The 26,491-nt window shown below is 41.0% G+C and overlaps 1 protein-coding gene and 1 non-coding gene across 2 annotated transcripts; one reads left to right on the top strand and one right to left on the bottom strand.

Moving 5' to 3' along the window:
* The first annotated feature begins 7,039 nt into the window (after positions 1-7,039).
* On the top strand, positions 7,040-7,146 carry LOC147924432 (small nucleolar RNA R71). The gene has a single exon (XR_015587889.1). It is a non-coding gene; the product is annotated as a small nucleolar RNA R71 (small nucleolar RNA).
* Positions 7,147-24,771: 17,625 nt separating this feature from the next.
* On the bottom strand, positions 24,772-25,593 carry LOC104759718 (putative cyclin-T1-1). Its single transcript, XM_010482615.2, has one exon. It carries the CDS (start codon positions 25,591-25,593, stop codon positions 24,772-24,774), a length of 822 nt encoding a protein of 273 aa, XP_010480917.2.
* Positions 25,594-26,491: the final 898 nt, after the last annotated feature.

Below are 26,491 nucleotides of genomic sequence, written 5' to 3'. Positions count from 1 at the left end.
TCGTGTACGGCATCATGAATGGCATCTGGTAAGGCGGAGGGAAAATACCTGCGTAATCCCCCGATTGGGTGCTCGATGGGTGCATCGGATAGTTCATCGTGTACCCCATCAGGTTGGGCGTCGGGTAAGCGTCAGAATGGCTTCTCCGCGATGCTTCTGGTTGGGTGATGTTCTCCTCAGCTTGGAGCTCGTATGATGATTCTCTGTAAGGGTCTGGAGGTGGCAGTCCTCGAGTTCATCCTAGCGGTCCGCTTCTCCCCATCCTATTTGGTGCTTGTGCTGAGGTAGGAGCTGAGGCACATCTTGCCTTGTCTTGCAGCTCCTTGATCTGACCTCCCATATTAATCACCAAACTAGTCAGGTCCTTTACCTTCTTCGCCAAGAACTTGTTCATCCTCTTCAGCCATCCGATCCTATGGTGAGCTTCCCTCACTCCAACCCGTTGCTTTTGAGAGCAGACATACTCATGAAAATCGAAATCCTCCGAGCTATCTCCCTGTATCTGCCCGGTCTCCTCTCTCTTCTTAGCTTCGGACTCCTCCTCCGTATTGTACAGCTCCTCCAAAGGTGTTGCAAAGTCAGTCAATGTTGTTTCCCAGCCGAACCTTGGTGCATATGACATTAGGTAGGACCATTTGGGCAGCTCCGGCGGTTGGATGGATGAATTTGAACAGCATTATGTCATTAGGCCTCTCATGGGCCAGAAATCTCGCCTTCACGAGGTAGTCTACATCCAGCCCTCTCGGGTTGTGTACCACTCCCTTCAAGGGCACATCGCAAGCCACTAGGATCGGTGTGACTAGCCCTCCAATGGAGATCTCTCCGCCTCCTTCTCTTTTCTTCATGGCCCACGATTTCAGATAGAGGAATTGATCGAGTAGGACAAACACCATACTAGTATCCGCAATATCTCCTATTAATGGTGTGCCATCCCTAGCGCTATCCAAAACTCCACACAGTGCAATGTCTAACAGCTAGAGCTCATGGTCGTTCACATTCCCAGTCTCTTTTCTAGCAAAAAGAGTGCATGCAAGGGACTTGTGAAAATACCTCAAGACAGGGCTCCTTATTTGAGCGGATTTGGACCTTGTGGACTTGTAGGGGAGCTTGTCTCCTATCATCAGCCATAGGGACCTCATTTCCTCCTTGCTAACCTCCATTCCTTCTCCACTACCAGCTTTGAAGCCATATAGCTTCTCCATCTCCTTGAAACTGAGTCGGTAGTCTTTATTCCGCACGGAGAAGGTGATTGAACCCAATCCCCCCATCGGGTAGTAGGGTCGGGTGGTCCTCGAAATAATGCAACTTCAAGGTCGAAAGGAAGTGGACCGTCTCCTCCTCATATGCTTCAAGGTTGGATCACATCTTCTGGCCCAGGTGGCACATGTCGAACAAGAACTCAACATCTCTAGCGATGCCCAACTGCTTCATGGTCTCACGGTGAGGGTATCGGGTACCAACAAAGCTCATCTTCCGGAAAACTTTGAAAAGTCTCGCCGGAGTGTCTACTTCCTTTTGCTTCAGCCTCCGCGAGGCTTGGCGTGTCCTCTCTCTTTGCTCCTCTTCTCTCTCTCGGTCCTCCTCCTCTGCATGTTGATCCACTTCCTCAACTGCTCTCTCAGCTACCCTCTCAGCCTTCTCTGCAGCCGGTCTCTTCCCTCTTGCAATCGCAGCTCCGCTCCTTGATCGAGAGGTTTGGATCTCCCCTTGCTCTTCTCCTCCAGCATCAGAATCGACCTCCATGGGGTTGGTAACAGTTTTTTGGACGTAGACAGGTCCCTACGTCGAGGAGATCGGTGAACAGCACTCGCCATCAGATTCGGTGAGCGAACTCGGGGACCTACTCGATCTATTAAGCATCTAGTTGGGTGGTTGATTTGGTTGAGCATCGGGTTGGGGAGGCAAAACGTCCAGCCAGCGGTTGGAAATGTGGAACGTTTCCTCTCCCTTGAGACTCTCGAGCTTCGCCGGCATCACCTCCAGTTGTAGCAGCGGTGGAGGTTGATCTTCTTCCCTTCCTTTGGTAGGTTTTAGCGATTGGCTCCATGTTTGAATCCTTGAGAAGAAAAAGGCTAAGTCTCGAGGTTAATAGGGTTAGTCCCAAAGAAATCGAATGAAAGCTTGAGACCGAGAGAGAATAGAAAGTAAGGAAGCTAAAAGAATTTTAGGGTTTAGAGACAACTTATCGGTGATAATGAGGGAGAAGTGGTTCGACATCCTTAAATAGAGTAGGGTTTGGTTGGTGGGCTTCGCCGAGAGTGGGCTTCCTTGTGGAATTCGGACTCTACTCACCACCCGAGCAAAGACACGATCAGGCGCGTCGAGTACGGTGTCGGGTTGACCCTCGGGTTCCTCAATTTCCTTTTTATTTTTCCTCTTTTTTTTATGATAATTCAAAAATAGAAAAAATAGAAAAATAAGGTAAGACAAATAAATCAAAATTTAAACAAAACAAAAGATACCTTTGGGATTTCCTCCCAAGTAAGCTTGTTTAAAGTCACTAAGCTTGACTCTTCATGATCCTTAAGCATGGGATCCATGTGGAAGAAGTTCTGGAATCCTCTCCACAATAGCAGGCTGGTTCAACATATTCTCCAGGTTTTGTTCAGGTTCTAAGGCAAATGTGGTGTTGGCCTCTTCAAGATGTTGCACCTTTCTCTGTTTGGTCTTAGTAGAAAAGGCTTGACCATCAATGGTTGGCCTCTTAATCCCTTTCTTCACATCAAATTTCATCTTGAAGTGCTCACCATGCTCGATTCTGATCTTGCCTTCTTTCACCTCGATCACAGCTCCAACTGTTGCTAAGAATGGTCTCCCTAGAATCAACGGATCATGAAGTCAGTAGGGATTTCCACTCTTCCAATTATGAGGGCAGATTTTCCAGGATTCCAATCGGATGCCTCACTGTTCTATCAGCCAGAACCAAATACAGATTACTTGGTTTAAAATCAGTGAATCCCATCTTGTTGGCAACTGAAAGCGGCATAATGTTAACTGAAGCTCCAAGGTCGCATAAAACATTCTTGAAGATCTGAAGTCCTATCGAGCATGGCAATATGAAAGATCCAGGATCTCCTAGTTTTTCCTCAATTCGCAGCTCAGGATCCAATCACATTCCACTGCTGAGAATCTCAAAACCAATCTCCTTGACAGCTTCCTTAACTTCATTCTCCAATCGAGCTGCTTCCTTGGCAGCTTCCTCCTGAAGCTCTTGTGGTGGCAAAAGCTTAGGTGGTGGAGCTTTTAGCTTAGCCATTCGCTCTGCAAGCACCTCCAACTGGATGTCAAGTGCAGCATTGAACATTTCTTCTAATTCCCCTTCTTTTGGTGCAGGTTGTTGAGGTTGATCTCGCTTCTCAACATCTACTTGATGCATCATCCGATCGACACCATCGTGTAGGTCATCGGGTTCCACTTCGGGTTGTTCTTCAGTTTCCGATTGTCGAACCAGAGCTCGATCATCAACTCGATTAGTCTCCTCAGGTGAAGGTTCGGGTTCATACTCGGATATATAGTACTTGGCTTCATTTCTCATTGGGTGTTCCACATCCTCCCCATCTTGATCATCACTGTCCCAGTGAGGTAATCCTCATAGTCATCATCAAGGAAGATGGCTTGAGCAGTTGCATAATCCTTGGGGTTTTGAACAGCCTTACCTGGGAGTTGGTTGATCTTTGGGGCTGTTTAGTTGTTTTGGTGGCCTTCCAGGTATCGAACCTTAGTGTTGAGCGATTCTTACTTGGCGTTCAGATCATTGTATCATGAATTGATCTTATTGCTCATCTCTGCGAACAATTTTGCGATATCCATAGATGCTGAAGCCTGATTCTGAATCATTTGCTGAAGTAGGCCGCGTAACTCAGCTTCCTGTGATTGGTTCTGCTGGCCTTGATGCTCTTGGAATCCAGGTGGTTGGTTGTAGCTTCCAGAGTACTGCTGCTTAGGTGCATAGCCTTGATTGTACTGGACAAAAGGCTTCTGTTGGACCTGGTTCCCTTGAACTGTAGATGGGTAAGTTTGGTCCTAAGGATTGGCAACATTCGGGTTCCGATAAGACAGATTCGGATTCGGCTTGAAGTTGTTGTACCCTCTGTTGTAACCTCCTTGGTTGTTGATGTAGTTAACATCCTCTAGCTGCATAGTCTCACTACAAGAAAACATGCATTTTGGGACTCCAGTTTGTGACTATTTTTTTGGTCACAAAAAAGAGCAACCCTTATGTGACTACTTTAAGACGTATAAACGACTACAGTATAAACGGTCAGAAAAATGTTGCTTATTAACAACGATATAAAGTGGTCACACAACAGTCTCATCTTAGCAACTAGATTGTGACTTGTTTGCGACGAAAATTTTTTGGTCGCGAAGTAATCACAATTTGAGACCGATGTGCGACTACTGTTTTAGTATGTAAAATAGTCGCAAATTAGTTGCAAATGTACAACTCTTTTTGCGACTAACACTTAAAGAATTTGCGACTAACACCTGATTTAGCTACTAATTTGAGACTATTTACCCACTCTCGATTTTTTAAAAATCAAAATTTCACATTTGAGATTTATTTACATGTTTAGTTATACGTATATGCTTTGATTTGATTGAACTTAGTTATAATAACTTTGTCAAAATCTTAAATATCAATGTTTAGAAACAAAACATGTATAAGGTTCAAATCTAAGTTAAGTGTTACATGTTCTTTTTATGAGAATGTTTAGGAATTTAGAAAATTTTCAAAACTAAGGTGTGAAAACAAAGTTTTGCTAATTTTTACTTCATATATCTACTATATACTACTAACATGAGTGACTTATAGTAACAGTTTTAACCATTATGTGTAGAATTCAAGATTTTGTTTTGTGATGTATATCAAATCGTCACAAAATAGTTACAATTCACGACGATTTTGCCACTTGTTTGGGACTTGTGTTATATGTCACTATTTTACTACTTTTTAATGACGAGTTTGCGACTTATTTTGCGACCGTGTATAATAATTTATGATATAGTCGCAAGTATGTCACAAACTAACATCGATTGTGCTACTATATTGTGACTACTTTACTACTTTTTATTAAATCTTGGAATTTTAATTTCCAAACTCACATTATATAATGTTAATATGTTAAGTTTCTAGATTGGGTTGAACTAATATATACACAAAAATCTCTATAGAACTCTTGTTCTCAATGTTTTAACAAAATATTTGTATTTTATATTACATGTACAAGTGTTACATGTGATTTCAGTGGTGAGTTGTTAGTTTTGCATCTTATGATTTCAGTGGTGAATTGTTAGTTTTGCATCTTATAAAACTAACTTATCAAAACATTGTTTTATTTTTTTTAACTGATATATATATATATATATATTTCAAATTAAAATTCAACACTTAAATTTTCACAAAAAATATAATCATTGAAAGCCTAAATTTAATTAATTATTGTGAAATATACAGTACTTCCTAAAATAAATAAAATAAACACTATTAGCTTATTTATAATATTCATGGATTATTTCTATTTTTCCTTAGTTAAGATAAATTGATAAGAATGTTTATAAGAGTGTTCTTGGATTTTATTCACTTTAAAAGAAGAAAGCTTCTGATTGGCTGATACATAAAGATAAGGATTGCAATCATCCACCATTGAATTAATTAGATCCAACGGTCCATATCTTCTCCTTCTATTCCCCTTTCTCTCTTATTTTCCTCCTTGTCTCGTTTCTTCAAAGTTCTACATTTTTCGATAAGGTGGTCAATTTAGACACAACGAACACAAATCAACTAACCCATTCACCTTTATCCTTCATCTACCAATCGATTCTTCTTTTCTCACATTTTCCCCCAGATCTCAAAGCTTCCGCCTTCACGGCTTCATCACCACTAGATCTCGGAGCTTCCGTCGCTCACCACCACCACCAACCACACTTAGAAGCTTCTGCCGTCCTTCACCACATCATATCTCGAAGCTTCTGTTCTCGTTCACACCAACAGATCTCAAAGCTTTCGCCATCCTCCACCACCAGATCTCGAATCCTCCGTCATTACTCCGTCTCGAGCGTACTCCTCTCTGCCGACACGTTACCAATCTCCCTCTCCTTTTCCTCCACCGCCTGAAAAACTCGTCGCCGGCAAGCTTTTCACGGGCCATCCACAACGTCGATACTATACACATGTATATTTTTTATGTATATATGCACATGTATATATCGAAATTAATATTTATATTTAATAAAGAAAAATCATTTCTGTAATTTATTTATTCAAATGAAAAATGATGTGAGGCAAAATGTATATACGCACATGTATATTTCGAAATTAATATTTAATAAAGAAAAATCATTAGTGTAATTTATTTATTAATATAAAAAATAATGTGAGACAAAATAAACTAAATTAAAATAAAATAATATAATATAAAATAATATATATATATTTTTTGTGAATTAACCTCGGAATGTCACAAAATAATCACTAAAGTTTTAGTCACAATTTAGTCTCTAAGTAGGACTATAATAGTTAGTCTTAATGTAGTCGCTGATATACGATCCCTTTTTATTGTTACTATTCAGTCGCATATTTGCGACTATCTTGTCACTTTCTAAATTTGCGACCAATTATTAGCGACCATCTCATTTAGTTTCAAGTTAGTCTCAAATAGCTATTTTGTGACAATTTTGTGACGCTTTTGATGGTCCCAAAATACATGTTTTCTTGTAGTGTCTCCCCATCTTGTTGTATAAACTGCTCTTCCTCTGATATAGCATGAACATGCTGCTGCTGCTGGTTGAGTAATTATCAAGCATTTCATTGAGGGCTTTCATGTCCCTCTTGTACTTGGCATCTTCCTCTCCTGTAGATCACACAGAGCGATCATATTCCTCATTGTAGTTTCCATCAGAATGAGCCAAGTTCTCAACTAGGTCCCAACCTTCATCAACATCCTTGTTGAGGAAGTTACCATTACTTGCGGTGTCCAGCAACATCCGTATCTTGAGGACCACTCCTCTGTAAAGTGTGCTCAGCAAAGAAGCATTGCTGAAACCATGGTGTAGACATCGAGTAGTGTATCCCTTGAAACGTTCCCAAGCTTCACTGAACGTTTCATTGTTCTTCTGAACAAAGCCGGAAATTTCATTTCTCAGCCATGCTGTTCTGGAGTTGGAGAAGAATTTGGCCAGGGATGCCTTCTTGCACGCTTCCCAAGTGGTGATGGACTCCTTAGGGAGCGATTTCTCCCAGATGTGTGCTTTGTCTCGCAAAGAGAATGGGAAAAACCTGAGTTTGAAGCCATCCCCACTAACTCCATTGATCTTTGTGAGGCTACAGAGCCTATCAAATTCATCCAGATGATCCAATGGGTCCTCTATTGGCAATCCATGAAACTTATTACTCTGTATCATCTAGATGAGACTACTCTTGATCTCAAAATTGTTGTTCTACTCAGTTGGTGGCACAATGTCATTCCTTTGAGTGTGAGTAGATGGAGCATCTCCTGCTCCTATATTGGTCCTTGCTTGAGGAGCTGGTGGACCGTTCTGATTATTCATCGTCTCCTCAATGATTTCTTGTTCCGGTTGAACTTGTTGTTATCTGAGTAGCCTAGGTCTGTCGATGTTGTCGATGAAAGGACTCAGGTTCTGGCTACCTCTTGATTGTGTTTGCATGCACATGTAGGTATCCGAGTGTGTACACGAGGATCAACTCGATCCAGGTGATCAAGTGACGGGTCAGGTGGGTACTCAGGTTGTACCTGAGATTCAAAACAAACAAAGCGAAAGCAAACAAGTCAGTTTTGAAACCAAATATAGCAAGTGCTGAAATCCTAAACGTAGCAAAATGAAATCAACCAAATGGCAACGGCGCCAAATTGATAATCAAGGTTTCCCTAGGGTATCAATTCCCTATACAGTTGTAGTACAAAGGGTTATCAATCCAAATGGTTGTCTATTGCTAGCAGGAAGGATATGATCAGGTCAATACAAGTCAAGCCAAGCATATAGGGTTTTTATCTAACAGTCCTAAAATAAATGAAAGAAAAGAATAGAAACAAAGAAACCACACGACCTAAGCACTCGATGCAAGCAATCGAGTATAGGATCGAGTGGGGTGATCGAGTAAGCAAATGAGATATGAACAGTTCGAGGTATTACTCGATACAAGTTATCGTGTACCTGATCGGGTAAGTGGTAGAGTAAGTAAAGAAAATATAAACAATTAAAATACGAAAGCTTCTAAGGATGGGGTAATTAAATCCTAAGTATTCTAGACCAGTACAGATGCCTTACATGCCTCAAGCAATTATTTCCTAGACAATGAATCTCTAAAACTTTGTCACCACACTCTCGCACTAGCAACAATCAAACTTAGATCACTTACCACACTCTCGCACTAGCAATATGATCAGGCAGGCATTAAGATCAATTCATTATTGTCAGTAAACTTAAACTCATCTAATCTCTTACTCAGAGTCAAGTAAACCTCTAGCATTGGCTAAATCATGCATCTTATCTACACCTCTCGGTCGCTAAAACGCCTAGATCTAATCTCAACCTCCCGGTCTGTTGACAGCATTAAGAACACCAACCTAGAAGGAAATCTATCAGAAATATACGATCAAACTAAGGCATCCTAACCGATCAAGAACACAAAATCATCTATCCCATCCCTAGAAACTTTACTACACTACTCGGACATGATAACAAGAAACAAAACAACGAAAATGAATGAAAATTGCATTGTATTAAACAGTAAAGATAGAGTAGAAGGAGTACAAGATAGAAATCTAAGAAAACTTATAAAAACTATGAAAGAAAATGTAAAAACAAAAGGAAAAATGTTTGAGTCGCTCAGTTCTCTCACAGAAGCTCTCGCTCTCTGGTTTGAGGGTCTGCGGCGTGCTCGTTTGCGAGCTAGGGGAAGAGGGGGTTTATATATGGAAACCCTTTTGACCTAGCTTCCCAGACATGCCTGATGGTCTACTCGATGGGGTACACGAGGATAAAGTCGGGTTACTCCTCGGGTGGATCTTCGGGTTGCTCTTCATGCTCTTGGATCCTCCTCGATCGTGTTGGGGTTCAGACTTGTTCTTGCAGCTCGATGGCTCCTTCAGGTACATGCTCGAGTTGTCCTTGTTTTTCCCCAATTTTCGCTCTTTAGCACCTGTTTTCATCGAAAATATGCAAATGCAGAAATGCAACACCCTAAATGGTTTAAAAGTGAATTCCTACAGTTAATGACCTAAAAATGCTAAGTTAGAGGTATAAACAATGCAAAATATGGACAAAAAGGGATGCTAAAAACATATAAATTAGAGACTTATCAGGACCCGTCGCCCACGGACCAGTAATAACCAAAGTCGACCAAGTCAAAATCGTAGAGGGCCACCCCGATCGATGTGCCAGGGTCGGAGCCAACCTAAGCACTAGTACCATGAGGGACCTAGTCCAATTCTTTGGACAGAACTGCAATACCTTTGCTTGGTCCTCATCGCACATGAGGGGCATCGATATAAGTGTAACCTCGCATCAGCTCAACATCGATCCCACCTATAAGCCAGTAAAACAAAAGCGTCGCAAGCTCGGCCCCGAGAGGGCCAAAGCAGTAAACGACGAAGTGGACCGACTTCTGAAGATAGGGTCTATCCGAGAGGTCCAATACGCCAAATGGCTGGCCAACCCCGTCGTGGTCAAAAAGAAAAACGGGAAGTGGCGGATCTGCACTGATTTTAAAGATCTCAACAAAGCCTGTCCGATGGACAACTACCCCCTCCCTCACATCGATCGACTGGTCGAAGCGACAGCCGGCACGAGACCCTATCCTTTATGGACGCCTTCTCAGAGTACAACCAGATCCTGATGGATCCCGTTGACCAAGAAAAAACTGCTTTCATAACCGACCGAGGCACTTATTGTTACAAATTAATGCCTTTCGGACTTAAAAACGCCGGAGCAACCTACCAGCGGGTGGTCAATAAGATGTTTGCCGACCACCTCGGGAAAATAATGGAGGACAAAATCAATAGGATTTTTGCATCATTAGTCCTTGGACGTGTTTAGGAATATAAATAGAATTTTTATGGTCATTGTTTAGACCTAAGCTTTATTTTTCCCTGCAACTTTTGAGAACAAAACCCTGTGAGAGATTTTTAGAGAGCTTTTAGAGAGAAGAATCAAGACTCCTTCAGAGAAGATTCAGAACTCTTTTTCTTCTCCCTTTAATCTCCTAATGCTATCTATTTTATTCATGATTTGTGTTCATACAATTATGTCTGAGTAGATCTGCTTGTTAGGTTTAGGGTTTTTCATTAGGGATTTCATGGATTATTAGATCTGTTAATTTAGGTTTCATTATCTTTCGTGTTCTTCACAATAGGTTGTTTTTAATTCTAGATCTTTGATTCGTCATCTGGATTTAGATCTTACGATTATTAATTGATATGAGAATATAATTGATTTTCCTAACAAAAATCTTTGGTGAGCAAAATTACTTTTTGCAAAGAGATTTGAATTAGTAATTTTGTGAACAATCTAAACCTGTTTTTAAAGCTGGTTTTTAACATGAATTTTGCAAAGAGATTTGGATTTTCTGGTTTTAAAACTTAGATAATAATTGCAGTGAGAACTGATTTATTTTATAATTGTGCTTAGAGTTCAAGAACGGTGCTTAATTATTGAATCCTGGTTGTTTAATTAATTGATCTGATTTTCCATGATTTTCTGAGAATTTCCCTAGGCCTAGCGTTTATTCCTATTGATTCACAACTCTTTTATTTTCTGTTTTTGTATTGCTATTTAAATTACAATCTTGGTTTAGCATAATTAAAAGAATAATAAGTCTATTGTGTGAATCTAGAGTTCTTGTGGATTCGATCCCTAAGTACTACAATTGATCTCTTAATTTGGGAGAGTAGCTCTAGGGTAAATTTGAGCATATCACATTTTGGCGCCGTTGCCGGGGACTCTTTTGATTCATCATTAGATTAAAATCTTTTATTTTGTCTAAATTTTTATTTTTCTGTTTTACTCACACGCTTTTGTTTCTTTTCTCTTTTGTGTTTCAGGTTCATGCCTAAGCCTAGCACCAAGAAAAATCCTACTGGTCCAGTTGTTAAGCTTACAAACCAAGAGTTAGAACAGCTAGAGCGTGATAACACAAAAGCAGCCAAATCAGCAAAGATGGTCAACCGAATCATATTGAGACCAGATGAGGTTGGAGTTCTGAGGGATCAAGAGGGTCATGTGCGCAACAAACTAGGCCAAAAACTTGATGCTGAAGGGTAGGTTATTCAGGAAGAACCTGTAGTTGTTGATGAGAATGCAGATGGCGTCGATCGACGCAATGTCGGCAACGATGACGCAACCAAGATGGCATCGATCGACGCATTATTGGCGTCGATCGACGCAATATCAGAGCTGGTGCGAATGGAGCCAATTTGGATGGTAACAACCAGCAGAACCTTCAGCCTAGACGGGACAACAATGGAGAGCTTGTCAAGACTCTTCCGGATTTCAACAGACCAGACTTGTTTTATGAGAACCGCTCCGCAATTGTCCCTCCTCCATTTCCAAGGAATGATTTTGAGCTGAAGCCTGCCTACTTCGCTCTTGTTGGACAAAGGCCATTCCAAAACCTGCCACATGAGAAGCCTCTAGACCACATTGAATACTTTGAGAATATAGTTACAAGCATTAAGGCTAATAGAGTCACAGAGGACTATCTCTACTGCAAGCTTTTCCCCTACTCTCTTGCTGGGGAACCTTCTCATTGGCTAAGGCAGCTGAAACCAGGATCTCTGACGACCTGGCATAACATCAAGGTGGCATTCTTGAATTACTTCTATGATGATGCGATGTCTGATGAGTTGAGGATCAAGCTCTCCACCTTTAGACAAGGACCTGCTGAATCTTACAAAGCTGCTTGGGTAAGATTCAAGGCATACCAGAGAGATTGTCTGCATCATGGGTTTTCAGAGGTGCAGTTGATCAGTATCTTCTTTGGTGGTATTGATTGGAGGTATCAGATGGCTTTGGATGCTGCTAGTGATGGGAACTTCAAGACAAGGTACCCAGATGACGCTGAAAAGTTGATAGAAAGGCTAGCATCAAGCAATAGCACTAAGAATGCAGACTTAGAGCGGAAGAGAGCACATGAAGGCCATGATTCAAATCGGTTTGCTGCAGTGAATGCTAAGTTGGATACAGTGCACAACCTTCTTGTTGGAAAGAAGTCAGTCCATTTTGCTGAAGATGTTGAGATTTTTGAACCAAAGCCAGAGACTACATAAGCAGATGTCAACTATGTGTATGGAGCTGGGTATCAAAATCAGAGATTTGGTCAGAAGAATTCATTCTCAGGAAATCCAAACAACAATTTCACAAGGAACTATGGACTTTCTTCTTACCAACCCCTCCCTCCACCCAATTCAGAGAGCAAGATGGAATCAATGATTGGACAGATTTTGGAAAGTCAACAGAAGTTAACAGTGGACTTCAATTGGAAGATTGATTCTGTATACACTGAGCTGACTGGGAAGTTTGATGCATTAAACACTCATGTCAAGAAGCTGGAGAATCAAGTGATTCAGACTGCTGGGTCTGTTAAAAGACAACAGGCACTTCTGTCTAGAAGAACAGAGTCGAACCCCAAGCATGCTTATAATGCAATTTTGGTGAAGGAAGAAGACAACCATCTGGTAGTTGATGTTCCATCGACCGATACACAGGAGCATCGATCGATGCAGTCTCAATCAAGCGTCAATCGACACAATGTCAGCATCGATCGACACCCCCACAGACAGCTACGGTTTCTGTTCCAGTTCAACCATCCGATTCAGAAAAAGCATATAAGCCTAAGCCTAAGGTTCCTTTTCCTAAGCCTAGGAGGTCTAAGCAGGAGCTTGAGGAAGCTAGATGCAAAGCTATGATGGATAAGGTGATGATAGAAATGCCTTTGATTGATGCAGTCAAGTTTTCTCCTGGGATTAAGAGATATGTGAAGAGGATGGTCACTAATGGTTTGAGTCCTGAGGAAGGAGCACTGCTTACAAAGGATGTCAGCTCAATTCTTTTGAAGCAGCATCCACAGAGGAAGAAGGATAAGAAGCAGGAGGTGGTTGTCTCTAAAGAAGTAAGTGCAGTGATTCAGAGAAGGATTGCAGAGAAGTTACCAGATCCTGGAAGTTTTGTGTTAGATTGCTCTATCTCCACAGGAAGGTTTCCTCACTCACTTTGTGATCTTGGCTCTAGTATTAACTTGATGCCCCATTTTGTTGCTGTGAGACTTGGGATGACAGATTTCAAGTCGACTAAGATCTCTCTTATTTTAGCTGATCGGTCCAGAAGGATTCTTGAAGGTGTCTTAGAAGATGTTCCGATTAAGATTGGAGAATGCTGGATGTTTTTAGGTATGATATCATGGTTTTTAGGTGTTTTTAGCCATGATATAAGTCTTAATTATAGAGTATTTTTAGTATTTTTAGAGTCTTTTGAGTCTTTATAGGATTTAGCATGGATGGGAGCATAATGGAGCTAAATAGGAAGATTTGGAGCTTAATCAAGCATTGAGGCTGAGCTACGAAGTTGGGAGACATGTTTAGAAGAGTGCATCGATCGACACAGCATATGCATCTATCGATGCTAGGCCAAAGAAGAAATTAGAAGTTTTCCCATCAGTTTTGAAGATTTACAAATTGGCCCCAAAGTTTTCCATATTTGCATCATTAGTCCTGGACGTGTTTAGAAATATAAATAGGATTTTTATGGTCATTGTTTAGACCTAAGCTTTATTTTTCCCTGCAACTTTTGAGAGCAAAACCCTGTGAGAGATTTTTAGAGAGCTTTTGGAGAGAAGAATCAAGACTCCTTCAGAGAAGATTTAATACTCTTTTTCTTCTCCCTTTAATCTCCTAATGCTATCTATTTTATTCATGATTTGTATTCATACAATTATGTCTGAGTAGATCTGCTTGTTAGGTTTAGGGTTTTTCATTAGGGGTTTCATGGATTATTAGATCTGTTAATTTAGGATTCATTATCTTTCTTGTTCTTCACCATAGGTTGTTTTTAATGCTAGATATTTGATTAGTCATCTGGATTTAGATCTTAGGATTACTTATTGATATGAGAGTATAATTGATTTTCCTGACAAAAACTTTTGGTGAGCAAAATTACTTTTTGAAAAGAGATTTGAATTAGTAATTTTGTGAACAATCTAAACCTGTTTTTAAAGCTGGTTTTTAACTTGAATTTTGCAAATAGATTTGGATTTTCTGATTTTAAAACTTAGATAATAATGGCAGTGATAATTGATTTATTTTATAATTATGTTTAGAGTTCAAGAACGGTGCTTAATTATTGAATCCTGCTTGTTTAATTAATTGATCTGATTTTCCATTATTTTCTGAGAATTTCCCTAGGCCTCGCATTTATTCCTATTGATTTACAACTCTTTTATTTTTCTGTTTTTGCATTGCCATTTAAATTACAATCTTGGTTTAGCATAATTAAAAGAATAATAAGTCTATTGTGTGAATCTAGAGTTCTTGTGGATTTGATCACTAAGTACTACAATTGATCCCTTAATTTGAGAGGGTAGCTCTAGGATAAATTTGAGCATATCAAGTATGACATCGTGTACTGACCAAGAACCTGTGCTAAAGCACAAGTCCTTGCCGATTTTGTGATTGAGCTCGTCACGAGCAACGACTGCACTGAAGGCGGCACCAAGAAATGGTCGCTATACGCGGACGGAGCATCGTCCATAAAAGGTTGCGGGATCGTCAACTTGTCTTTCCCTCCAACGATGTCATGGAACAGTCTTTTCGACTTGGGTTCGCGGCCTCAAATAACAAAGCTGAATACGAAGCCTTGATAGTCGGCCTCCGACTAGCGCTAGGCGTAGGAGTCAAGGAGCTCGCCGCGTTCAGTGACTCGCAACTCGTCACTAGCCAGTTTCATCGAAACTATGACACTAACAACGAACAGATGGACGCATACCTTCAAGTCATCCGTTCACTGGCTGGACAGTTCTCAACGTTCGAACTCACCAAAATCCCTCGAGGAGAAAACTCCGCGGCCGATGCCTTGGCCGCCTTGCCTCCACCTCTGACCCCTCAATCAACCGGGTCATTCCCGTGGAGGGCATAGACGAGCCCAGCATCGATATTCCAGTTAAAGCCCAGAGTGTCGACCAAGTCGAGGGCAATATTAGCCCAAATGAGGTCAAACCCGAGAAGGCACCCGACCAAGATGACAAGCTCGCGGAATCAGAAGTAGATTGGCTAATCCCAATACGAGAGTATATCGCAAACGGAACCGCTCCCAAAGACCGTTGGCAAGCGCGTAAGATCAAAGTGCTCAGCGCGCGGTTTTGCATTATCGGAGACGAGCTGTATAGGCTGTGCCTCTCCGGACCGTACCTCAGGTGTGTTCATGGGTAGGAAACCCTGAGCATCTTGAAAGAAGCTCATGAGGGCCCTTGCGGAAGTCACTCCGGGGGATGATCACTCGCCCTTAGGATAAAACAGCAGGGATATTTTTGGCCAACCATGCTCGCGGACTGCGACGCACACGCCAAAAGATGCGACAGGTGTCAACGCCACGCGCCCATGATTAATCAACCCGCATAACTTATGAGTTTGGTGTCCGCCCCTTACCCGTTCATGCGGTGGTCGATGGATGCCATCGGTCCCCTTGAGTAATCGGGAAGACGACGTGTAACTAACCTGCTGGTCATGACCAATTACTTTCCAAAATGGATCAAAGCCGAGTCTTACCAGTCCATCACTGGGGAGCACGTAAAGGATTTCCTGTGGAAGAATGTAGTATGCTGGCATGGCATCCCCGACGAAATCGTCACGGATAACGGAACCAACTTAATATAGTCTGTGGTCCAAAAATTCGGCGATGATTGGGGCATTCGCATAACTCCATCCACACCTCGCTACCCCCAGGGCAACGGTCAGGCAGAGGCTGCCAAGAAACTAATCTTGCATAGCCTCAAGCGACGCTTGGGCGCAGCAAAGTCGGGATGGGACTCCCAGCTTCCCGGGGTCCTTTGGGCCACCCGGACCACACCAGGCGGCAGAAACCGCTTTTTCTCTGGCCTACGGAATCGAGGCCGTAATACCGGCCGAGGTTTCCGTAGGAAGTATTTTCCGGACCATCTGTCCCCAAAAACGAGGACATGAACCGCTTGGCGCTGTATGATAACCTTGCCGTGATCGACGAAAAAAGAGAGCAAGCCTTGGTGCAAGCTCAAAAGTATCAGAACGTCATTGCTCGCTTCTATAACTCCAAAGTCCGACCTCGAAGTTTTGTCGTTAGAGATCGGGTACTCCGCAAAGTCTTTGATCACAGGAAGGAGAAGAACGCTGGAAAAATGGGGACCAAGTGGGAAGGCCCCTTCCGAATCACCAAGGTCGTTCGCAATGGCGTATATCGCCTCGAAGACTAGAGTAACGGGAAAGCCGAGCTCCGACCATGGAACGTCAAGAACCTGAAGAAATACTTCCAGTAAGTATTGACAACAACCGAACTACGATCTGGCTTGATCCCCTTACGGGGTACGTAGGCAGCTCAATCGCAACGAGCGCAGCCACCACACCAACTATCTAAGTTTTGTAATTACATTCAATTCATGGGTCACTCACCCTATGCGACAACTTCGATTCTTAAACAAATCGCGACATGTCATCGAGATCCTACTGTTAACTATCTCGGCTTAGAGCCCCCCGTATTCTGGGTCGACCCCGCAAGGTCTTTTTGGAAGCTAAAAAAAGCGACCTCATGCAAGCCTAATAAAACCTTGCTACTCGAACACCTACAAACTATCTCTTCGAAAAAAAACAAAACTCATATACTCCTTCGCGGAAAACCCTATCTTAAAGATATACTTGACACGAAGTCAGATTGGTCGCACCTACCACTTCTACCCAGATCTAACAATCAGAGCGCGCCCTCAAATCTATCTAAAAAAAAACTAAGTCGAGAGACGAATGTTAAAGGGTTATAATTTAAACTTATCAAAAGGTTTGAAGGCCTCCTCAGGCGAATATCTTTAAGTCCCGGGTGAAAACCCTCCCAAGCGAATCAAGCAAAATACTAAAAAATAAACCAAAAGAGGCACCAAAACGCAATCAGTTGTCCTCACCCTCCTTCCCAGCTTCCAAGTCCTCCACCTCACCTGCGTTACTCCCATGCTCGTTCAAACCGCAGGGGACCCCGGTTCCTGCGTCGACCTCCATAGGTGCAACCAAATCTTCCGAGATCTGTGGAAGGTCAAGCTTGCTCCCCAAGAAGTCCGAGACAGCTAAGGAATCAGACCTGACAGCAACAGCCGCCCTCTGAGTCCCGAGGATTTGCAGCTCCTCTTCTATCGATGTCTTCCCTTCACTGATCTGTTTGATCAGGAAAAGGTTGGACTCCATCTCCGCAATCACCCTCAACCGCAGATTGCTCTTTCTTCCTCTCCCATTTGCTTTTGACCGAATCAAGGACCGCCCGGTAATCTTAGGACATCCGCTCCTTGGCATCATGAAACACCTTACGGACCGCCTCCGTGTGCTGTTGTTCCACCCCTGCTGCCTTTTCCTTCAACCATTGGTTTTCCCTTAGCAGAAGGTCGCGGTCGCCCATTGCTTTGATTGAGCAGCTTTAGTGGAGGAAAGGTCAGCCTCGACAGCGAGCAATCTTTCTTGAGCATCCTTCAGGGAGGCAACCTCATCCTCCAAGGATGCAACTCTGCTGTTCGCGGCGCTCTCCCTCTCTTGAGCGGCCTGGAGGGCCTTCGTAAGCTCGTGAACCACCCTCGTCGTAAGCTCGTAAGCTCGTGAACCAACTCTGATGTTCCGGCGTTATCCCTCCAAGGTGGTCGCCCACCGCAAGAGAGTCACGGGAATGAGAAAACCTCTAGTGGAACGGGCGGCTCGACGAAGAGCCGTTCCCGGCAGCAGCAGGATCACTAGCGGGGCCTTCAGGGTGGCCTCCTGCAGGACGGCTTCCTTGGCTCTCACGGCTCCGCTCCTTGGGAGCACGGGGAGCATTAGTACGAGCTCTTTTCGATAGCGGGGTCGGCTCACCGTGAGTTGACTTCGAGCTGACAAGCATGATTTCCCTGGTTGGTACGGATGGTCCAACTGGAGTCACGGGGTTATGGTTGACCTTCTCACTGCCTACCCGAGCTGGGTTGGGCTGAACAGCACGGAGGGCGGAAGCCAATGCTGCATCAACGTCGCCGGCGCAAACTCTCCGGGATGACTCTGTCTGCTCTCTGAGCTCGCGGAGTATCGGTTTCCTGGCCATAGCGAGTAGGGGAGTGGAGGTCGAAGATGAACTCAAGATATCTGAACAAATACAAAAACTGTCATGCTTGTTTTGTAAAAAAAAATAATAATAATAATAACGTGAAGGTGGTGTAACCCGCGTAATTTAATCAAGCTCGGGGGTATTCACAGTACCAACTAATGAAGGGAAGCTTGTTACCTCTATGGACAGGAGAATTGTCTGCGCCTTGGCTCCTAGGCTGCTCGGCGAAGAGCGGCGGGTTTGGGTTTACAGCGGGGACAATTGGGACTGGAGCAGGAATGTTTTGGGGAAGAGGAGCGTTAAACGTTGCGATAATTCGGGCTCGAGTGAACGAATTCCACCAACCTCTCCCCCTCATAGTCTCTCCGTAAATGCCTGAGTTCCTGGGGTATTCGGATGGTCACCGGAATCTGTAACATTAAAAAAAAAACCTCTGACGCATTAGACCAGAAACGTAAACGGACGACAGCGACAATGTTAAAAGTCTACGAGCAACTAAGGGTCGTTTTGACCAACACAAACAGCCCATTGAGTTGGGAGACGGGCAAAGTTGAAGTACCCCACCGAGGCTGGGGTAACACGGAAGTAAAAATACTTCTCTCTCCACCTTTCGTCTTTCCTAGGGATCACCTGTATTATCCCTCGTCCTTGGCGGCGACATGTGTAAAACGTCCTGGGAAAACCCGAGTTGTGTTTGATTTGATATAACCAAAGGATATCGTCAACTCCAAGGTCAAGCCCTATCTCGCGGCCCATCATGGGTCGCACGAAGTTTGGACACATCTGGGGAAACGCCATTCGGAGGCGTTGGAGGATCTGCAAGATGATCCTCGAGATGGGAAACACGAGCTCGCATCGCTCGAAGTATGTGGTGTAGGCGCAGCAATAGTCCGGGGGGACGGTCTCCGGTGTGTATGGATCGCCGGGAAAAAGTATCATCTCAATGTCTGGAGGGACTCTGTGCTTCTGACGGAGATCGGTGAGGTTTCTCACGGAAGTGATCGGGGGAATGTGGTTTCCCCAAAGTTCGTTAGGCGCCATAAGGATAAAAGTGGAAAGAAAAGCAGTCGCAAGGCTAACTAGCTTAGACGGAAAGAGATAAACGACGAGGAACAGAGAATTAGACAAACAAAAATAAAATCTTGGAAGCACTTAAACAGAGGAGAGGAGAGGAAGATTACCTTGAAGTAGTGGAGAGTGCGCGGTTATGACAAGACGTGTGACTAATGACTTATAAGTCATAATTACTTTGGTTTTTGAAATCCCACGAATCCCTCTCTTCAAATCTATGCCGTCCAAACTGTTCGCCTCCACCGTTGGATCTTAGGAGAAAGAATGTAATTATCACGGAGATCTCGGAAGCTGAGATTCATTGTGTTTTTCCCAAGAAGGATTGAGAAACCAAAACGACGAAAGATCCTGCGGATATTCGCCTTTCAACCTCCCTGTTAAGGTTAAAAGGCTGGGGGGCAATTGTTGGTATTGGGTTTCGACGAGTTAAAGACCCAAAGGAAAGGCCGTTAAGAAGTGGAAGCCAAACCAGCAAGTGGGCTCGACGCGGGCCCAGGACGAGAGTTCGGCTAAATGGGAAAGTCAATCCAAGGATGAGGTCAGGAGGTCGTGGTCAAGATCGTAGGCGAGATTAGAGGAGGAGATCCTGGAAATTTTGGAGTTGGTTTTAGCTTAAATATTCGAAGTTTGTATAGAGAAAACACATGTAACTTACTCAAGACGATAAACAAAAGAATCAATACAAAATCCAGTTCGTCGTTCTTCATTGTTCTTGTCGATTTACACCAAAAGTCTGCCAGATCATATTCTTCATTTAAATCTTTCTAGTTGTTATTTCTGATATCAACAATCGTGTTCTCCTTTGCGGGCACTCCTGGTTGACTTTTTATAAAACTAAAGTATTAATAGTATTAGATTAGTTGGTTTGATTTGGTTTAGTGCTTTGGTTAACTCAATTTTGCTTAACCGTGTATAGTTGTTGTATATATATTCTTTGTACAGTTAACTTTACCAATTAATGAGAAATAAGTTTTGCAGTACATCAAAGGATCTATTGGCCAAGGGTTATTCTATTCCGCTTCAGCTGACCTCACTCTCAAGGCTTTTGCGGACTCTGATTATGGCTCCTGCCCAGATAGTCAACGTTCCACTACTGGTTTTACAATGTTTCTTGGTAATTCTTTGATCTCTTGGCGATCCAAGAAACAACATACAGATTCACGCTCCTCTGGTGAAGCTGAATACAGGGCTTTAGCTCTCGCAACCAGTGAGCTTCTTTGGCTGAAAATTTCACTCAGGTCTTTGCGAGTGTCTACTACGGTTCCTGTTATCTACTCTGATAGTACTACAGCTATCTACATCACCACCAACCCTACTTTTCACGAACGGACCAAACATATCGAATTGATTGTTATACAGTTCGTGAACGTTTGGATAATGGTGAGCTCAAGCTACTTCACGTCCGCACAAAAGATCAGGTCGCAGACATTCTAACAAAACCTCTATTCCCACACCAATTTGAACATCTTAAGTCCAAGATGAGCCTTTTAAATATCTTTGGATGCTCATCTTGAGGGGGTATGAGATTAGTTGGTTTGATTTGATTTAATGCTTTGGTTAACTCAGTGTTGCTTAACCGTGTATAGTTGTTGTATATATTCTTTGTGTCCAGTTAACTTTACCAATTAATGAGAAATAAGATTCCTTCTAATCCTAACAAACTTTCTCATCGCTAATAAATAGTCCTATATATACCGGGCCGGATTATCCCCTAGACGAATATAATACGGGCACGGGACAAGTAGATGAAACAAATTTTGATACTATAGATGCTCATTACCTACAACTACAAGCAACATATTTGTGAATTTATCATACATTTTATTCATATAAAAGCCACAATTATTTTTTGTTGAATCTGGTAACATGTCAAAGGTCGGTAGTGAGTATAAATGCCCGACCCTAATTTATGTATCTTGATTAACAATTATGGAGGAGTATTATTGATCACTAATATTTGTATACACGGGTTTATACGTGGGAAAAAAGCCTAAAAACCATCATTTATTTTTTATTTGAACATTTAATACCTCGTATTATTTTGTTGGAAGAAAAATACTTAGTTTATTTAATTTTGTCATTAAAAACTATGGTTTAATAACGGTTGGTAAATTCGTATCAACGAGTTAACAGCCATCAACGGAACATTACAAAATTTTAACGGTGTTAAATCTTAACCTCACATGTTTTATAGTTTATATACCATTTGGTTTAAAAATAAATCGTTTTATTACCGTGGTCTGCTGGTGATGGGTGAGCTCTGATTAATCCTCAATCCTAGGTTCAAATCCCACGAAACGCGGTTAAATTTTTTTTTTTTTTTTAAATAAACCCGACCACATCTTCTCCGCCGTTGGTCGACATTTGCATCTCCTGTCCCACAGCCTCTCCGCCGCCGTTTCTTCTTCCTGAGAGATGGTGAACAAGCATCACGCATAATTGAACTCAAGTAAGAATGAGTCCTCAAACGGGTTCTTCTAGCAACACAAGTAGCTAAAGAAGAGAAGAGACAAATTGAAAACCCTAGAAAAGTGGATTTGGTGAAGGAGGAAGAAGATTGAAGAAGCTCATGATGGGCTCTCTCGTCCAACCGAGAACAGAAGTTGGGAGATGAGAATGTCAACTAATGTCGGAGAAGATGTGGTCAGGCCTGGCGGCACTAGGGTTTTCTATGAAGAAGAAGGAAAGTTAAAAATGAAAAATTAGCGTAAGGTTGGCGTCAAACCCAGGTTAGATGAAGAAAATAAATGTCACTGCACCAGTAGACCACAACAATATATATCAGTGATAATTCAAAACCATTGGTATATATAGGCTAAAACGATGAAGGTTAGAATTTTTAGATTGTTTGTATTTCCTCTTTCCTTATATAGCTAATTTTCCACAGCACCCACATTGTATGTACCACTTAGATTGTATACTACTAGATATTCACCCGCGGTACACTGCGGAACTATATTTATAAATAAAAAACAGTTTATATTATAGATTAATTATATACATAACTAAAAAATTTTACTTTTTAAATGTATAACCTTACAAATATATATCTATTAGGTAGTGTAAAAATTGTTTTGTTTGAAGTTTATTGTTTTTTACTATAGGAACTATATCATATAATTCATTAAGTAGTGATTTCTTGAAGAAAAAGACTGTTTGTTTCTTTTTATTTTTCAATTTAAAGATAGTAGTATTGTTATTATATTGTAATTTCTAAAATATATGTATAGTATAATTTTTGTATTGTAGTTTTGTATGTTTTTTTTTAACATCTGATTCATTCATCTTATTCCCCATTAGAGTAATAAGATATGTGAAATTATATACATTGAAGTAATATCTTATTTCCTATTGAAATTTTGGGGAATATATGTGTATATATAATTCCCCATTGAATTTTTTGGTTATTAAGTTTGGAGCCAGTATAACTGTATATAATTTGATAGAAATAAGAAAATAGTTATTAGCAGAAAAACAACAATTGCAATATCACTAATAACTTTTATATATATATATATATATATATATATATTGTAATTGGATTTTTTTTTTTGTGAAATCATAATTTGCTTTTGTTTTTGTTTTGCCTAAATCACTCTAGTCTCAGAAAACAAATCTATCATCTTCTTCTTTATTTTCATTGGTCCATTTCCGACATCTCCGCCGTTCTTGACTTTTTGGTTAACCGATTTCATATCCTTATTTGTGATGATTTAAGAAGATCATCTTTCGACATTACTTTCCACACCTTGTAGATTTCTTTTATCATTCCATATGTTCTCTTTTCCAACACATACAATAAAGAGAAATGTCTTTCCAATCAGTTTCTTCACTGCATCATGCAAGTTTTCTGGATCCACAATCAAGAATAAATTAAAAAATATGGTTAATAGTTTGACATAAGATAAACGATATATATATTATTGCAAGAGCATATCTCCGAAAAGAATAAACAAAAAAATCAATAACAGAACATTGATTTACTTGAGGCAGTAGTGGATTGACATGGAGTTGAATACCATCAAAAAATTAGATAAAAACTTAACACCTGTCATGATAAAGATTATGTAAGCAATGACACAATCATTGATCTGATTTAATCATAAATGAGTCTAACCGGAAGATGTGTTTACTTTTGTAGCCATTTATGTTGTAAAATCTGAGCAGACAAACAACAATGCTTCCCTTAGATTTTTGACAGGCTCTAAAAACTTGATCGGCAAAATAACCCCACAACATACTCGCCATTCTTTCATCACTATGTCAAAATATTAGTATTGAAAATCAGAAAATATGACAATTATAACAACAACATGATTATAGAGAAAACTAAATAGTATGCAAAGGTCACCTTTCATCCCTAAGCTCAAAATCAATATTCAAAGGTGTATCTAATGGTTTTCAGTAAGTTGTGGCTGTTATGTATTCGGTGATGATAATTCTCGTTTAGGTGTAAAATATTTATAGAGTCGATTATGATTTCTTCTCCAAGGCAATAGTATTTGAGTTAGCAACTAATTAGGGAGAAAAATCTGTGTAATCAGTTTTATTAAGGAATATGCTAGGAATCACACATTATTACATTGATTAGTGAGAGATATGATTTTCTGACGCTCAAAGAAATCAATACTCAATCAATCATCAATATCGTCTCATCATGATTGATCACTATGATATGTGCAATCTCGTGAGTTTCAAGTAGTCGCTGATCTCCAAAAGTGGCAAATTCAAGATGATTTAGTATCAGAACAAACTATGATATATGAAGGACATGACTAGCTCAATCCAATTGTTCGTCTTTAGTTATGACTTTTCAGGATCGTGTCACAAGCTTAGAAACTCGATTATACATGGATATATACAAATTAATGTTTGATTGATCTGTTTGTGATGCATGCTTGTTTACAATGTCATTTTAGATGCCAGTCACGGGAAGAATCTTAAAAGTTCTTTAGCTTAAATTGCAATCATTTGTTTCAAGCTGATTAACTGCTGTAGCCATAGGTGCTAAAACACTTTGTACGTGCCATTAAAACAACTCGTAGGAATGGTTTTGAACTCGTTAATAATCAACTAATCAAGCTTTGTATTTGGGTTTGTTCTTTATCTCATATAGGTGCAATATATAATCAAAGAATTAATAATAGAGATCTTAAAGAGAATATAAATTTATAATGTCTCAAAAGTTTCAACAAAACTAAATCTCTTTTGCATAAGAAAAATAGTCTGATATTTTCAAACACTTCCAATGTCTCCCCAAAAAAAAAAAAAAGTTGTTCACAAGATCTTTGGCTATGTTTTTGCCAATACATTTTCTTTTAGTCACTTTATCTATATTTGGAGATTCCACAAAAGGTACACAATCATCTGTGTCAACAACATTTCTTGACTTATCAACTACGTTTGACAATTTACCTTATCATCTTGATGACCTTGAAGAGCCTGAGAAGATCTTGTTTCATCAATCTTGATCTGTTTACAGTCACCTCTCGGAATGACAAAGTCTTGAACATAGAGATCAAGCGTCTGGTCGCAAATTTCTGCCAATTGACGTTTCGTAATACCGAACTCTTGAAACCAGGCTTTATCTCCATCACAAGGTAACTTCATCTTACACATGCTCAACCCGAGGTATATAGCAGCAGCAGCGATCTGACAAGGTCCGAATTGTAGGCAAAGCGACGTCCGTAGTGTGTTATTGACGAAGTTAAACGCAGCCTGACACAAACGCCTAAAATCCTCGGCCTTAACCGATCTCTTAATCCAATCCATCACTAGTGGATAAGGGTGTTCGATGTCGAGATCACATCCCAATGTAGAGAGCACAAGCTTCTCTCCTGTCAACACAGTGACCTTCAATCTCTCGAACACATCTCTCAACGGTTCTATATTGAACAAAACCCTGTAAGAGAAAACGAGGACATCACAAGCCGGCCTTGGAGACCCTTCGACTTTTCCAGCGATAAACATACAGATGGTGGCGACTATTTTAGGGTCGTTCTTTGCGAGTGATTGGCGAGTGAAGAACCGTTGACATAAGACAATCGCTGTGGCTATAGACCTCTGAGGACTGTTTAGTCTCTGGCCAAGCTCTTGAAGGAATGAAGTGTAAGACCAACGTTGGAAAGTTTCTTCCTTAAAGTTGATACCGTCGAGTCTCGATGGAGAGTTTTTTTCTATCTCTTCTCTTGTGTGATACCAGCTGCTTATTTCTGCCATTGTTTATCCCCAAACTCTCCCAAACGATTTGATTCCCAAAAAGATCGAGAATAGAGGAGGATTTTAAACACAAAACCCCTAACCCTAAGATGAGTACCAATCAAAATTTTAAAAGATTGTCCATCTATTTTGGATATTTAGTTTTTTTTTCCTTCTTTTTTAATCTTTCGTTTCTGGTATAAGATCTTTTATTTGATTCTCACACTTTAAGATACAAAATTGTAATAAATGACAAAAGTCAACATTGATAATGCATATTATAAATTTTTGGAAAAGAATTTAATTTTGTTTCTTAGATTTCAAAACTTGATACAATAAGAAGTAAGAAATAACTAACTCTTTTTTTTTGGTCAAAAACAAGAGGCAGAAGCCTCCCAAATTGATTCAACTTAAATTAAAACTTACAACCGGAGTTGTCGTGGGAACGCAGTCCCACAAGCATCCTCCAACAAAATAGAACGAACAAAGTCCGGTACAGACTCAAGCGGTCTCTCATCTGCAATACAATTAGTTTTCTTATACACATGTGAAATACGGACTATCAAGTCCTTCGGAAGAAAGTCATGGTACAAACGTACTAGAAACGACAGCAGATAAGAATCACGGATTCCTGCCTTCAGAAAACGAACCACAATCTCGGAGACCACTTCCAACTCCAACCGCGAAAGCCCACACTCCCAAGCAATAAAGAGTTCATAGTATACTCCCCCACAGTTCAGCTAACGAAGCTGATCATAAAACCAATATTTAAAACAAAACATTTGACCTAGTCACCGGCTTCATCTCGTATGACATCTCCGGCTGTTGCTAACCCTGGGTTACCTCTCGACGCCCCATATGTATTCAGTCGCATCCAACCTTCACGGGACCTCGTCCATCGGATCAACCTCTCCACCCT

This window comes from Camelina sativa, chromosome 17 (assembly GCF_030686135.1).
Source record: "Camelina sativa cultivar CO46 ecotype springtype chromosome 17, ASM3068613v1".
NCBI lineage: Eukaryota > Viridiplantae > Streptophyta > Magnoliopsida > Brassicales > Brassicaceae > Camelina > Camelina sativa.
The sequence above is the reverse complement of the archived record's forward strand: the minus strand, read 5'-3'. Positions and strand labels throughout refer to the sequence as shown.

Excerpts from the sequence above, each read along its gene's own strand:
- LOC104759718 (XM_010482615.2), bottom strand. The coding sequence starts at position 25,593 with ATGGCAGAAATAAGCAGCTGGTATCACACAAGAGAAGAGATAGAAAAA.